General features: G+C 37.3%; 1 protein-coding gene across 15 annotated transcripts in view; it reads left to right on the top strand.

Annotated features, from left to right (window-relative positions):
- The window catches only part of BCAS3 (BCAS3 microtubule associated cell migration factor), an 803,928-nt gene that overhangs the window by 256,892 nt on the left and 530,022 nt on the right, over positions 1 to 17,014 (top strand). For all 15 annotated transcript variants that reach the window (XM_072637728.1, XM_072637734.1, XM_072637735.1 and 12 more), the window contains one exon: positions 11,623 to 11,756. In XM_072637728.1, coding sequence (XP_072493829.1) covers positions 11,623 to 11,756 — 134 coding nt within the window. The remainder of the gene's footprint in view (positions 1 to 11,622; positions 11,757 to 17,014) is intronic.

The raw sequence follows: 17,014 nt of genomic DNA, 5'->3' as shown, positions 1-17,014 counted from the left end.
CACCACATTTTTATTCTAGTACATTGAAAACTATTCACAATACTTGGCAGATGTTTTTTGGACAGTCATGATATGGGACAAGAGCACTGAATTTGAAGTCAGACTGCCTCTCACAGTTTTGGCAATTTACTCACCCTCTCTTATCCTCAGCTCTCTCATGGGTAAAAAGAGAGGTTTAGATTACATTCTTTCTAAACTTCATCCAGTTCTCTCCTGAGATATGATTTAAATTTTGCATGTTATGCCTTGCACATGCAGTATATAAAAATGTGCTTTACATATAACACATATTTAATACATGCTTGTAGAAGGTTTTGATGTTTTAATCTATCTCATCTAATCAGTCACTAAATCACTACGCCCTCTTTTATAACAATTTTACATCTAACCATTCATTTGCAGTAGTCACTGGCAAGACTCTAGGCCAAATCTTTATCATTAATATTATTACCTGGATTCTAGTTTGATCCTCCTACGTTACCTTTTTGTGTCTCTGCACTTTATAGTCAGTCTCAGTGATGTTATAAGCTCCTTGAAAACAGAGACCATGTCTTGTACAAAGTAGACACTCAATGAATTTTTGTTGATAGTAAAAGAATACGCTAGAAGGGCTGTTGTGTGATCTTGTGTGTCATTTAATCTCTCTTGCCTAAACTGATATGAAAGGATTCCTTTTAACTAATGAGATGTTAGATTTCTTCTAGCTTTTAATATATGGACCTGTAGTTGGTTGATTATGAAATTCCTCCATCTTATAGTTTCACTGCTTTCCAATTTTTTTCTCTGCTCACAGGATTATTGATTTAGAGCTAGAAAGACCCACAGGTGCTCTCTAGGCCAAACCTTTTATTTAACAAATGAGGAAAATAAGGCCCAAGGAGGTTCCAAGTCATGCAGATAGCTGTGTTATTTAAACTTGGGTCCTCTGATTCCAAATCTATTGTTTTTTCCCCACCATAGCATACATGTTTGTCAGGGTTTGATCTTGATTAAGATTAAATGGCCCCTGTCCATTAGGGAATTGTCAAAATATTCAATGATGCTTTGCTGCATGCAGCCCAAGTGATGATATTGACTTATGGTAGTTCTTTGTCTTATGTCTGTTTTTAAATATTCAAATTTGATTTGACAGCTATATTAATCAGACTTTTTGTCACAGCACTCTGTTATGACTTATAGTCTCAGGGATTTAAGTTTTTTCTCAAAGTCCTAGAATTTCATTTCTGTGATTTGTGTGTAACAAAAAAAAGGCAACCTTTTAATAGATCATTTAAAAATTATTCCTCATATAATTATATTGTTGGAAACATTTGGCTAGACTATGTATTTTTATAACTGTGTGTATATATGTATACACACATACATTTCTTTATCTGAGTCACTTTGGAGGCAGTGTGGTAGGAGAACGGATTTATGTTAGATTCAGAATCTTCTTTTTGAAAGGAAATTTTCTGTTGCCACCTTAAACCAGAGATTACATGACTTGCATCTCACTTCTGTGTGTGTAATGAACAAATGTACAATTAGGTAGGTGTTATAAATAGGATGTGGTAGAATGGCTTAACCTGCTCAAGTTCCCTAAATTTTATAGCAAATGCCCAGCAGAGATTTGCTACTCTTTAATTTTGACTTTGGGGCTAACCAGCTGACGCCTGATTATAAAGACTTATGTTCCTACGAGGTTGAAAAATACTTAGTATTTCATCTCTACCTCCCTTGTATTATGGAGAACACCATGTAACCATGAGAAATTTCAATCCCACCCTTTTGTCCTATTCTAATCTATCAAACTGAGACAGAGAGAGACAGAGACAGAGAGACAGAGAGAGAGAGGGAGGGAGGGAGGAAGCTCCTAGATAAACATACAGCAGCGCCTAAACTCCTAATCACTCAAGGTTTCCGCTTCCAGGCCCTATAATTAGAAGTCCTTCTTTTCCTTGTATTCCCAGTTGACGCAAATGCTTTTTGTGGCTTGGCACCTCATTTGGGGCGTGGGTTTAGTTTATGGCCAGGCCAGAGTCTGGTTTAGTCTTCTGATACTGCAGAAATAGCTCTCAAGCCACAGTTTACATCCGTACTACTTTTTCCTTTTATGTATATGTTCTGTGTATTTTTTAAGTCCTTTTCCTAAAAGAAGCTTATTGTTTCCTCCAGCAGAGTGCATGAAAAAGAGGAAGTTATAAATTAAAAGAAAGCATATGTATTCTTGGGCCTACATGAAGCTTAAGCCATTTCTTTTTGGAACTATTCAGGGAAAGGTTTAACAAACCTCTGTGGATAAGCACTATCCATAATTAAGCCTTGATATATCTTTCATTTAATGGAAAAGCAAATCAAAACTTGAAATCAGATTCATGGAAGATAATAGCTATGTTATCCCACAAGTTCTTGCTGGACTATGCATTTGTAAGAATTTGAATTGGTTTATTAATGCCAGATTGAAAAACAAGCAGGAGAAACCTGAAGTTGTTCCTTTTTCATCTGTGATTTTACATATGTAAAACATACAAGAGAATATTATTTTAGTCTTGATAAGGGACTAATGTGAATCTTCCTCTCAGTTGAGTGCGGGAGATTGATACAGCTTGAAAAGAGTCCAAGTCAGGGACATCTGTGCTGATGAATTTTTGCAAAGGAAAACACAGAAATGATTCACATTCAGTTGATTCTCTTGTTGCTGTTATATTTGCATTGTAGTCTCTTAAAACTACAGAAAATACTTTTGTGGAGAGACAATGAGAAACTTAGTAGTTGAGTGGTAACCATTAAAACTAGTTACTCAGCTGAAAGGAGAAGAGGAAGCTGAAGCACTGCTTTCAAAAAGGGAAGAGATTGATAATAGCAAACTTCTCACACATCAATGACAGTAAAGACAGGGGAAGGGTGTTTTTTAGCATGAAATTCTATTGGAGGATAGCTGAGGAGGCAGCACTTTGGGAGTACTTAGATAAGCATGGACTTTTAGATAAAAAAAATGAGAAGAGAGACGTGCAGGGAAAGTTTTCTTTCCCTAAAATACAATCTCCTAGACCAACACTGGAGTGATAGAATTCATCTAATGAGATGCCTTGGCTTCAGAACAGTGACACAAAGCAGGATCTTGGATTAGCCATGCGAACAGCCAGATCAGATAGAGCTCATCTTTCTATTTTAATGCCAACTCCTGTCTTCCCGCAAATGCTATATAATCTTTCACCCCTTTTCTTTTTCAACAAGGAAGTTATTTTAAAAATTAAAGGGTGAGCAAAGGAGGAAAACATGATCAATGTGGAACAGAAAAGCATGTGGATCAGATTAAAGTCCCAGATATGTGGGCACATATCAATGCATATTTTAACAAGGCAGATACTGTATACATCTGACCTAATAACGGCACACCTCAGAGTCATGATGTTTTTAAATGGTTAATTTAGAGTTCTGGCTTGCAGGTTTTCAAATCCAAACAACTATTATGGTTTGATAACTGTACAGTGGAGATGCCTTTAAACCATATTTCCATGTGATGCTATGTGGTTGAGTCTAAGGTTTTAGACAGTACAGAAGTACCTGGGCTTTGCTGTATTCCCACTGGAGTCTTGAAACTTTGAGCATTCACCTTCAAGAACGAACTCTGTAAATCTCATTTTCTTTGACTTTGCTTATACTGTCACCCACTCTCCAGTATGTCCTTTTCAGGATCTCTTTTCTATCTTTTTAACCAACTGTCAAGGTTTTACACCTAACTCCATTTATTATACAGTGAAAGCTGCCTTTAACTTTCATGTTGCTAGAATTGACACCCCACTAAGGGCAGCTAATGCTGTTAACTTTATTATCATTGATTTGTTATTTGTTGACCAACTAAGACAAGGCAAAGAATAGTTTGCCTTTTGTAGTAGAATGAGGGGTGGATTGGGAGTCTGAAGATTTCAGTTTAGATGATGCTACTGTAGATTTAGAACTGGAATGGTTTAGAAGTCACTTGTATCCTGGCCCTAATCCTTATTACCTGTGCGACTGTATATAAGTCACTAAACCTCTCTGGGTCTCAGTTTCCTCATATGTAAAGTAAGTGGGTTTAGCTAATTGAAGTACTAGGTTGAATTCCCTTCCAGCTTTAAATCCTATAATCCTTAGTGTGACTTTAAAGAGTAATATAGATCTGTTAAGAAGGGAAAGGAAAATTTACAACTGAACACAGGAAATGAAATAAATCACCAAAAGCTATTTTGCCCTATTTAATTCTAGCCAAACTGTTAACACAAAGAAATGAATGAATACTATGAAAATATAAAATACATGAATCAACTAAAGAAGATTCATTTATATGAATAATTTGACTTTCCTAAATCTTTAAAATCAGATTAATAGTTTATTGTGTGGTTGGGTTTCCCCACTCTTCTTTCTGCCCAAAAATTACACAGAGCACCAAGGAGCAACCTCCCAGGGTAATGGCTTTTTTGTTGTTTTAATAGTATTTTATGTTTTTTCCAGTTACATGTCAATAAAATTTTTAGCATACATTTTTACAAGATTTTGAATTCCAAGTTGTTCTCCCTCCCTTTCTTCTCTCCCATCTTCTGAAAATAGTAGGCAGTTTGATACAGTTTATACATGTGCTATTATGTAAGAAATATTTCCCTATTAGTCACAGTTGGGAAAGAAGAAACAGATTTTAAAAACCATGAGAAAGAATAAAGTGAAAAAAATATGCTTCAATCTGCATTCAGAATCTGTCACTTCTTTATATGGGTATGGATAACATTTTCCTTTGAGTCCTTTGTACTTATCTTGGATCATTGTGATGCTAAGAACAGCTCCGTCATTCATAGCTGATAGTAGCACAATGTTGCTGATACTCTGTGCAATGTTTTCCTGGTTTTACTCATTTTACTTTGCATTGGTCAGTACAAGTCTTTCCTGGATTTCCTGAAATCCAGGAAATTTATCATTTCTTATTGCACAATAGTTTTCCATTGCATTCATATACCACAGCTTGTTCAGCTATTGCCCAGATGATGGGCATTCCCTTAGTTTCCAATATTTTGCCACCATGGAAAGGACTGCTATGAACATTTTTGCACATGTAAATCCTTTTTCCTTTTTTATGATCTTGTTGGCATACAGTAGTGGTATTGCTTTGTCAAACATTACTGTATCAAAGGGTAGGGACAATTCCAAAATATTATTTGGAATGGTTGGCTCAGTTCACAACTCCACCAACAATGCATCAGTGTCCCAATTTTCCCACATCCTTGCTAACATTTATCATTTTCCTTTTCTGTCATATTAGCTAATCTGATAGATGTGAGGTGGTATCTCAGAGTTCTTTTAATATGCATTTCTCTAATCAAAAGTGATTAAGAACTCTTCTTCATATGCTTATAGATAGCTTTGATTTGTTCATCTGAAAACTGCCTGTTCATATCCTTTGACAATTTACCAATCAGGGAATGATTTGTATTCCTATAACTTTGACTCAGTTCTCTATGTATTTGAAAAACTAGACCTCTGTCAGAGACGTTTGCTGTAAAGATTGTTGCCCATCTTGCTGCTTCCCTTCTAATCTTGGTTATATTGGTTTTGTTTGCACAAAACTCTTTAATGTAATCCAGATTATCTATTTTACATTTTGTAATGTTCTTTATCTCTTGTTTGGTCATGAATTCTTCCCCTCCCCATGGATCTGACCAGTAGACTATTCCTTGTTCTTCTAATTTGCTTATGGTATCACCCTTTATGTCTCAATCATGCACCCATTTTGACTTTATCTTGAAATACGGTGTGAGATGTTGATCTATACCTAGTTTGTGTCCTGTTGTTTTCCAATTTTCCCTAGAGTTTTTATCAACTAGTGATTATCCTAAAAACTGGGGTTTGGGGGTTTATCAAACACTAGGCTACTATGGTCATTGATTACTGTGTCTCATGTGCCTAATCTGTTCCACTGATCCACCACTCTATTTCTTACCCAGTACCAGATAATTTCAGTGATTACTGCTTTATAATATAGTTTGAGATCTGGTATTGCTAAGCCATCTTCCTTTATGTTTTTCCCCCTTTAATTCCCTTGATATTCTTGACTTTTTTCTCTTCTGGATGAATTTTGTTATTGTTTTTTCTTGCTCTATAAAATAATTTTTGGTAGTTTGTAAGGCACTGAATAGGTAAATTAGTTTAGGCAGAATTGTTATTTTTTATTTTATTTGCTTGACTTAGCAGTAAGCAGCTGATATTTTTCCAGTTGTCTACATCTGCCTTTATTTGTCTGAAAAGTATTTTGTAATTGTGTTCATATAGTTCCTGGGTTTGTTTTGTCAGGCATCATATATAGTTTGCACTTATTTTAAATGGAATTTCTCTTTCTATCTCTTGCTGCTAATTATTGGTCATCTAAGGAAATGCTGGTGATTTTTATGGGTTTATTTTGTATCCTGCGATTTTGCTGAAGTTGTTATTTTAGGTAATTTTTTGGTTGTTGCTCTAGGGTTCTCTAAGCATACCATCATACCATCTGTAAGAGTGATAGTTTTATTACCTCATTGCCTGTTCTAATTCCTACAATTTCCTTTACTTCTTTTATTGCTGTAGCTAACATTTCCATATTGAATAATAGTGGTAATAATGGAGATCCTTGCGTCACCCCTGATGTTAGTGGGAAGGCTTCTAGCTCTTCCCCATTACAGATAATGCTTGCTGATGGTTTTAGATAATTACTGCTTCTCATTTTAAGGAATGCTCCCTTTATTCCTGTGTATTCCAGTGTTTTTAATTGGAATGGGTGCTCTATTTTGTCAGGAGCTTCTGCAGCATCTATTGAGACAATCATATGATTTTTTTTAAAAGTATTTTATTTTATTTTTATTTTTTTTATTTATTTAACTTTTAACATTCATTTTCACAAAATTTTGGGTTCCAAATTTTCTCCCCTTTTGTCCCCTCCCCCCACCCCAAAACACCCAGCATTCTAATTGCCCCTATCACCAATCTTCCCTCTCTTCTATCATCCCTCTCTGCCCTTGTCTCCATCTTCTCTTTTGTCCTGTAGGGCCAAATAACTTTCTATACCCCTTTACCTGTATTTCTTGTTTCCTAGTAGCAAGAACAGTACTCAACAGTTGTTCCTAAAACTTTGAGTTCCAACTTCTTTTCCTCCCTCCCTCCGCACCCCCTCCCTTTGGAAGGCAAGCAATTCAATATGGGCCATATTTGTGTAGTTTTGCAAATGACTTCCATAATAGTCGTGTTGTCTAAGACTAACTATATTTCCCTCCATCCTATCCTGTCCCCCATTACTTCTATTCTGTCTTTTGATCCTGTCCCTCCCCATGAGTGTCGACCTCAAATTACTCCCTCCTCCCCATGCCCTCCCTTCCATCATCCCCCCCACCCTGCTTATCCCCTTATCCCCCACTTTCCTGTATTGTAAGATAGGTTTTCATACCAAAATGAGTGTGCATTTTATTCCTTCCTTTAGTGGAATGTGATGAGAGTAAACTTCATGTTTTTCTCTCACCTCCCCTCTTTTTCCCTCCACTAAAAAGTCTTTTGCTTGCCTCTTTTATGAGAGATAATTTGCCCCATTCCATTTCTCCCTTTCTCCTCCCAATATATTTCACTCTCACTGCTTGATTTCATTTTTTTAAGATATGATCCCATCCTCTTCAATTCACTCTGTGCACTCTGTCTCTATGTGTGTGTGCGTGTGCGTGTGTGTGTGCATGTGTGTGTGTGTAATCCCACCAGTACCCAGATACTGAATAGTTTCAAGAGTTACAAATATTGTCTTTCCATGTAGGAAGGTAAACAGTTCAACTTTATTAAGTCCCTTATGACTTCTCTTTGCTGTTTACCTTTTCATGTTCCTCTTCATTCTTGTGTTTGAAAGTCAAATTTTCTTTTCAGCTCTGGTCTTTTCATCAAGAATGCTTCAAAGTCCTCTATTTCATTGAAAGACCAATTTTTCCCCTGAAGTATTATACTCTGTTTTGCTGGGTAGGTGATTCTTGGTTTTAGTCCTAGTTCCTTTGACTTCTGGAATATCCTATTCCATGCCCTTCAATCCCTTAATGTAGAAGCTGCTAGATCTTGTGTTATCCTGATTGTACTTATGCAATACTCGAATTGTTTCTTTCTAGCTGCTTGCAATATTTTCTCCTTGACCTGGGAACTCTGAAATTTGGCCACAATGTTCCTAGGAGTTTCTCTTTTTGGATCTCTTTCAGGAGGGGATCTGTGGATTCCTTGAATACTTATTTTGCCCTCTGGTTCTAGAATCTCAGGGCAGTTTTCCTTGATAATTTCATGGAAGATGATGTCTAGGCTCTTTTTTTGATCATGGCTTTCAGGTAGTCCCATAATTTTTAAATTGTCTCTCCTGGATCTATTTTCCAGGTCAGTTGTTTTTCCAGTGAGATATTTCACATTATCTTCCATTTTTTCATCCTTTTGGTTTTGTTTTGTGATTTCTTGGTTTCTCATAAAGTCATTAGCCTCCATCTGTTCCATTCTAATTTTGAAAGAACTATTTTCTTCAGTGAGCTTTTGAACCTCCTTTTCCATTTGGCTAATTCTGCTTTTGAAAGCATTCTTCTCCTCATTGGCTTTTTGAACCTCTTTTGCCAATTGAGTTAGCCTATTTTTCAAGGTGTTATTTTCTTCAGCATTTTTTGGGGTCTCCTTTAGCAGGGTGTTCACTTGTTTTTCATGCTTTTCTTTCATCTCTCTCATTTCTCTTCCCAGTTTTTCCTCCACCTCTCTAACTTGATTTTCAAAATCCTTTTTGAGCTCTTCCATGGCCTGAGCCCATTGGGTAGGCTGGGATACAGAAGCCTTGACTTCTGTGTCTTTCCCTGATGGTAAGCATTGTTCTTCCTCATCAGAAAGGAAGGGAGGAAATACCTGTTCACCAAGAAAGTAACCTTCTATAGTCTTATTTTTTTTCCCTTTTCTGGGCATTTTCCCAGCCAGTGACTTGACTTCTGAATATTCTCTTCACACCCACTTTGCCTCCAGATCCTCCCAGCCAGAGCTTGGGGTCTGAGATTCAAATGCTGCTTCTCAGCCTCAGGGCTTTGGGCAGGGGCAGGGCTGCTAGTCAGTGTGAGATTAAGTTCAGGTGCTCAGGTGGGGGCAGGGCCACCTCACAGGCTCAGTTCCCTCAGGGGGTTTATTCAGAGACCTTCAACAATGGATCCAAGTTCCTGCCTGCTTGGGGAGCCCTGGTCTGCTCCCGCCTCTGCTGCTGCCTCCCGAGGGGGCCTGAGTTATGGGGGCACCCCACTCCCCTCTTGGCAAGGTGAGAAGACCCTGTCACCAACCTTTGGGGCCCGTGGGTGGAGGTACCTGCGTGGCTGCTGGAGATTCTGTCCCTGAAGCCTGCTCTGATCCGCTCCTCTCAGTGCTGCGTGGCCAAGGCAGGACTGGGCTCTGCTCTGGGTCCAGGGCGCGACGGACCTTTTGTGAGAAGTTTTCAGGGCTCTCTGGAACAGAAATCTCATCTGCTCCTAGTTTTCAGGGCTCTCTGGAACAGAAATCTCGTCTGCTCCTTTGTTCTGTGGCTTCTGCTGCTCCAGAATTTGTTGGGAGTTCTTCTTTACAGATATTTTATGGGCTGTGGGTTCAGAGCTAGGGTATGTGTGTCTTTCTACTCCTCCTTCTTGGCTCCGTCCCCCCAATCATAAGATTTCTATTGGTTTTGTTATTGATATGGTCCATTATATTGATAGTTTTCCTAATATTGAACCAATCTGCATTCGTGGTATAACGTATATAGTGGTCATAGTGTGTAATTCTTGTGATATACTGCTGTAATCATCTTGCTAGTATTTTGTTCAGAACTTTTGCATTGGCATTCATTAGGAAAATAAGTCTATAATTTTTTTTTCTCTCTTTTAGCTCTCTTCCTGGTTTAGGTATCAGTACCATATCTGTGTCATAAAAGGAGTTTGGTAGGACTAGAAAGGCTTTTTAGTAGGTAAATTTGGTAGTCTCCCACTTCTAAGAAGTTGACTGAAAACTTGTACTTTTTATATATTTTATAAACAGAATTGGTTACCAAGCAGTTGTATGGTACCTCACTGCCCTCAGTGGGTTCAAGTCATTAGGCATAGAGAAACCTCACCCCAAAGCAGATATGATTATTGACTTGGTATCAGTACTGTTATCAAAAAGCAAAATGGGGTGCTTCAAACCCTAGTGGATTGCTGCTCACTAGGGTTCTTCAAGTAAAGTGTCTTGACCCTTGTTAGGGAGATTGGAGAGGTTTTTATGCTTTGGTTTTCTTTACTTTCTTTTTTAAAAGGTCAGTTGTGTCTCTGATTCGAATGATTTGGTTTAAGTGGCTGTCAAAGTCTTCTGTTCTGAGATTCCATGATTCAGTGCACTTTTCAGTTCCCTCCTCCCTACTTCCCACCCCCATCTAACTGAAGTTCTTAAGTCATTTAAAAGAGTTCTGACATCGAAAACTGCAGCAATGTCCATGCCTTCTAATGGACCTTTTAACAACTTCTCAAATAACCTGGTTTTCCCTTCAAGCTTATTTAAAAATCCTAGTATGCTGGAAGTGAGGTAATTTATGACATTACTTTGATAAGTAAGGTAATATTGATTTGCTGTAAATGAGAATGACTGTCAAATCAAGAATGACTGTATTTTCTACAATTTTCTCAAGTTCAGCCATAAAGGCAGTCTTTATAGAAGCAAAGTGCTCCATTCTTGTATAAACAGTTGGAGAGCTGACCTAATGAGACCTTCTCATAAATGTCCTGAAACCCAATTATAGATTGATGTAGAAAAGGGGAGGGATAGGGAGAGAAGTAAAAAATTTTTCTAGCGGTTCTACATATTTTTCAGCTCTATGTCCCATTTTAACTTCATACACTTTAAGCTATCTTCTTTTTACTTCATACCCTGAATTGGCTAATCCCTGGGGTTACACATGATTTATGGTAGCAGGTTTTGCCTTCATGAAAAGCAGGCCTTCTGAGCTTCAGGAAGAAGATGCTATTGAGAAGATGACTTTGGATTGTCTTAGTTCCATCATCCAGCCGTAAACACTTTCTGTACTGTGCATTCATGGGATCTGACTACATCACTATGGAGTTGAAATTGAGTTTAAGATGATATTTCAGAGAGCAAAATAACACCTTTTCCAGAGCTGGTCTAAGCTCTTAGGGTTTCTGCCCACATCATTTTGCTGCCCCTAAAATTCTTTTGCCACTTGAAATAAATATAATAACCCTTTTATCAATTCATTTTCATCCTTTTGATTTCCTTCCAGTTCTTTTTATCTTTATTCATTACTACTATTTTCATGTTCCTCTCCCATCACCTCAGAACAGATACTTTTCCTCAAACGTTTTAAGGTTCATATCCCTCTAGTGAGGGTATTTCTTCTCCACAAGGTTGTATTGATGATCCTTGTTAAGTATTTGCCATAATTTCTGCCAGTTATTATTGATGGATGTAGCACATAGACTTTGTGCTCCCATAAGGAGTGTCATATAGTTTTCATTATATGTCCTGGAAAGTTTCTAACCCTGACAAGAGTAAATTCTTCATAAAGGAGGGTTATTTGTTAAAAAAGGAAACATCTCTATGAACAAGACCTTTATATTTTCCCCCTTGAATTTTGTCTTCCAGGTATGCTTCTTGTCACAACAGACACACTTGGTCATGATTTTCATGTCTTCCAAATCCTGACTCATCCATGGTCCTCGTCACAGAGTGCCGTCCATCATTTATACACCCTTCACAGGGGAGAGACTGAAGCCAAAGTAAGTCATGTCTTTGTTCTTAATGTAGCCTTCCTGGTTTGCCTCCATGCTGTCATTCATATCATAGTGGAGTTAAATGTGGATTTCAGCGAGGAAATACTGTCTTTTGTGATGAGCTGTAAAATGTTTTTTGGAGAAAAGTTTTGCACAATCACAGTGAGGTACAATCTGTGTTCATCCATTACATTCCTACTGGAAGCCTCCAAAGCTATGGTTTTACTAAACCTTTTTCCTTCGAGTTTCTTCCCTTTTAAAAGAATGTCCAAGCCTTATCCAAAACCCAGTTATTTTTGTTTCATAATAGTATCTAAGGCAGAATGTGTCTAAGAAAAAAAAAGGAAAAACTATACCTGAGAATACATCACCCACTTCTGGAGAACATTCTCAAATGTAAAAGAGAACTATAACATATGTGAAATTATTAAAGACATTTAGAATTACCATAAAGAAAGATTGTCTTTTTACTATTAGTAGTGAAGTTAGAAGTCTTGCCCTCCACTAAGTAAGACTCTCTGATCTCAACATTATAGTGAATCCTAACTCAAAGTTTCTGAATTTCAGAGAAAGTATGTTAAATAGGAATCTTTATGGAACTCTCCTCATATTTTCTTCCCTTCTTTTCCTTTCCTCCTGTCAGTTCAGAAAGATCTATTGATACAATAGCTACAGATGTGTAGTGTGACTTGGAGGTTTTCCCTCAGTTAACTTTTTTGATTCTGTCATATGAATTGAGAAATCTCAACTTTTGGCATTCAATATGTTTCCCAAACTATCACCATTGAGCATTTTATCCAAACCAGCTGTCTTGGGGAGAGTGAGAAACTGGAGAGTGGAATTCCAACCACTACAAACATAACTTTTATTTAATTTCTCCTAATGCTCTATCAGGTGAATTAATAACTATCTTCACAATTGATATGCAGTAGAATTAAGCTCAGTAAATATTCATGAGCTCATGTACATGGCTTTTCCTTTGTCTCACCAGCTCAACTTTTTTCCTCTAAGGTAGGAATAGATAAATAGTAGTTGTATCAAAACATGTCATTAAAACTTATAAGTGCAGAGATCATATCCTATATTTCTTTTGCACTTGTATCCTCTCATAGTATGAGTATTGTAGCTGTTCAAAAATCAAGTTGCAGTACTGTTTCCCTGCCTTCTGTTTTAAACTCAAGTTATACATACATCAGTTGGACAGTGATTGCTACTATTTTTTCACTTATATTAGGTATAGCCAAAACATATAATATTATTAAGATTACCCTCTCTAATTGCAGAGGAATTCATAACTCTTAGTTTTTATAATTTTTATAGAGGACATTGCTTTGCTCCAATATGTCCAGAGAAGGGTGACAGAATCATAAAGGCCTTTGAGTCCATTTCAAATGAGTGTCAGTTGAAGTTCTTGGGGATTTTTAGTCTGTAGATGAGAGGAATCTTGGCAAATATGACAGCTTTACAGGAGGATGAGAATGATGAACCTAAACTTACCCTTCTTGGCTTCTTAGGGCAGAACCAAGAATACTGGTCAGAGTTTCAAGGAGGCAAATTTAGGCTTGATTTCAGGAAAATCTTATTAGTTAGAACTGTTGACAAGTATGTTGGGCTGCCTTGGAAAGAGCTGTTCACCTCTCCATGGAGGTCTTCAAGCAAAGGCTGGACGTGATCAGGAGGATGCTTGCTGTCATCAGTTGTCTTCAGTGGTCACTGCCCTTCTTTCTATATCTGACAGTCTGCTAGGCATCAGTGAAATATTTCCTAATGACTTCTTGTTGTTTTTTTATGGACATTGAGGGGATAGAAATTATATTATATATGTTTATACTTACATATTTATATTAATTTTCCAAGTGGTTGAATGGGTACTTTGTTACTAAGAGACAATTCTTTTGTAATAAGGAATATGTTTTAACTTAAGTTTGAAATGATAAGAACTAGAGCTGTGATTTTTTTGATATGGACAATTCTAGCTAGCACCATCTTTCTACCTGCGAGCTTTAGTACATTACCCAAAGCACTGAGAGCTTAGGTGACTTCCTTTGAATCACAGACCATCCTATGTCAGAGGCAGGGCTTGAAACAGGACCTTTCTGGCTCTGCAGTGATGTCAATGCCATCAGTGCCTCCCTAGATAGGCAGAAAAAGTTACACTTTAGAAAATATTCCAATATTTTGGAATGGAATGAAAGGAATAATTAAATTAAATGCAAGATACTTCTCACATTTTAGAATTTGACTTATTTACAAAACTTAAAATAATGAGTAAATCCTAAGATAATTTAGTAGTCTTTGATGAACTCTCCTTTTTTCTGAATTCCTCTAGCTTATTTGTCCTTCTTGTTCAAAGAGAACCAATGATATTACAGGTGGTGTCTTGACTGGTGGATGAATTAGATTTAAGCGAGGCAGAGTTGCTCAGAGTCATCAACCTTACTTTTCCTGAGTAATCTGAAATCCAATAGCAGGACTAAAGTGAAAATGACTGGCAATGGCCCAGGATGCAGTGGATGACCATGGCGTCTTCAATGTGTTACCAAGTTCTGAGTGCTCCATAGCATCTGCTTCAGCCATCTTCATGATCTTTAGACCAAATTTTCCTCTTCTGCCCATTCTTCCGGGAGAAAAATTCACATACAGCACCTAACTCACTGACAAGTTTGAGTCCTTTTACTTTCCCTCAACCTGGGTTAGCTCATCTGCTGGGATGGTTTGCCAGACTGTGGCCACTGCACATGCTAAAGCTTCTTGGACCCATAGATAAGAGTTGGATCAGTCAGGTGGATGAATAGCCCTGAAAAGGGCTCAGCAAGCCCTCACACCAGTCCTTCTGAACACTGCAATTACACATCCTTTTACACTGCTATTTGTCTTTCTGTATGTGCATCCCCTGTCTCTTTAACTTGTTTGTGATGCTTTTGAATCCTGGCTAGCAGTTTAGATCCCCTGTTCCTATGCTTTGCATGTCCTTGGTGTATGAGTGAATGTAAAATGGGGATACCAACTATGTTCCCATTTTACAGCTCAAAAAGCCAAGGGTTTGAGCAGATATATAATTTGGCCACTGAGTTAAGACTTTGTCACAGTCTTCTCACCACAAAACCTCAAAATGCAAGCACCCTGACTTGGCCTTCATGAAAATTATTTTTTTACAACTTTCCTCCTGAAAATCCTTTTAGACTCAGATAGGAAATTAATAAATTGTATGTGTCATGTATTTAGAAATACTTGCAGCACGTGATCTACTTGCTTTTTTATTTCTTTACAATCAGGTTGTTCTAGATTTAGCTGAAACTTTTGAGGGTGCTTTAATCAGGCTGCAAAAAATCAAGTATGTGGATCTAATTATGTTGAATTAAGTTGTTTTGTGGTATGTGACTTGGGATATCATCTGCATCTGACAACAATTTCCCTTATAAAGCACATATGTAGTTAGAAAAATATTCCTTGTTTTCAGCAGTGAAGTCATATGTGGTAGAAACCTTCTGGGTGCTCTTAACATTGTTGTAGTACTATTCAGCTTCAATAAAGTGTCTCCCTGAAAGCAAGATTCTCTGTGAACATAAGATGGACAGCAGAAGTATTCCTGAAAGAGATATAAATCAGATCAATGTCTCACAATTGAACAATATTTCTCTGAAAGTATTGAAACAGTCCAGCCAAATGAAACACAATTAGTACCTTTAATTGCCAAAAGAGAAATGAAAGAAATCCTGCTGGTTAGTAGGTTTACTAAATTAAAACCATTTGATAGTCACATGATTTCCTTCAGCTTTAAGGGAGTGTCCTGTAGTATGTTCACAGCTTTGTGGTGAGAACCATACACACATATTTTAAAAAGCATGTTTCCAAGTCTCTCTTTCATTTCACTCTTGAGTTATGGAAACTGAATTCAATCGAGGCCACTTTGCTAGATTGGTGATGTGAGAAGAACGAATGACCTTAGGATACTAGAGTCGCTAATGGAGGGAAGGAGAGAGAGAAAAAAATATGTATATTCTGAAGGTAGGGAATATGTTATCTTTCATCTTTGCATAGTCTCTAGCACAGGACATCGATCCAACAAGAAAATAGAGTTCTTAGCACAGGATGCATTTATTTGAAGGATCAGGATCAGTAATGGGGTTCAGTATAAGAGAAATGTCATTGTGTATGGGAATCTTTAGAAATGGAGCAGCAAACTATAAGAGGCACCACTAGCACCAGCTAGAGGTAGCTAAGTGGCATAGTGAATAGAGTGCTGGGGCTGAAGTTAGGAAAATATGAGTTCAAATCTGGCCTCAGACACCCAACCTCTGTTTGCCTCAGTTGCTCAGTTTGTAAATGAGGATAATAATAGCACCTGTCTCCCAATGTAGTTTGGAGGATCACGTTAAATATTTGTAAAGTGTGTAGAATGATGCCTGGTACATAGTAAGCCTTTAATAAAGGCTGATTTCTCTCCTTCCTTACCTTGAGCAGCAGTTAGTCTTTAAACGGAATTCTAAAATGTGACCTTCCACAATATGTTAGGGGTTGGTTATCTTTAATGAAAAGATTTACTGCTAGATCTCTCTAGATATCGAATCAATGAATGAATAAAGCATTTACAGCCCTTATTATGTACAAAGTACTGTGCTAAGGGATAGGGATGCAAAGAGAAAAATAATACATTTTACTCTTGGAGAAGATAAAACATGGAAGGTTTCAGCTGCAAGTTAGAAGGAAGTCCCATAACAGTAAAACAATTCTCAATACCTTTTTCAGTGTCATTTCCATTGTTAGAATCATATCTTTCTCTTACCTTCTTTCTCTCTTTTGATATATATAACTCATACATACATATAATACATACAGGGACAATACACATAACAAAGTCAATGGTGGAGTTTTTATTTTTGTTCTTGGATACCTAATTTCATATGCCACACCTTCAGTTTGATATATGCTCCAGTAGCTCAGTGACAGTTCACCTTTATATATGAGTTTAGGGTTTAGGCACCATGGACAGAGTATTAATCTTGACATCATGCAACCTGAGTTTAGATCTCCTCTTCCACCTACTGTCTGTGTGACCTGGTAAAAATGCTGAATTTTTCTAGGCTTTTAGCCTCATATATAAATGGGGGGCAGTATATAATAATGTCTTGAGATCCTCTCCAGCTATATATTTTCCTAAAATACTCTTTTAAAAAACAACAAACCTATGAAAAACCCTGATATTTATGATATATGTGTATACATGGAGTGTGCCAAAGTCTTAATATAGATTTAAACTATTA

The sequence above is a fragment of the Notamacropus eugenii genome, chromosome 2 (genome assembly GCF_028372415.1).
Source record: "Notamacropus eugenii isolate mMacEug1 chromosome 2, mMacEug1.pri_v2, whole genome shotgun sequence".
NCBI classification, from domain to species: domain Eukaryota; kingdom Metazoa; phylum Chordata; class Mammalia; order Diprotodontia; family Macropodidae; genus Notamacropus; species Notamacropus eugenii.
Note: the sequence above shows the minus strand (reverse complement) of the source record. Positions and strands in the feature narration are given on the sequence as shown.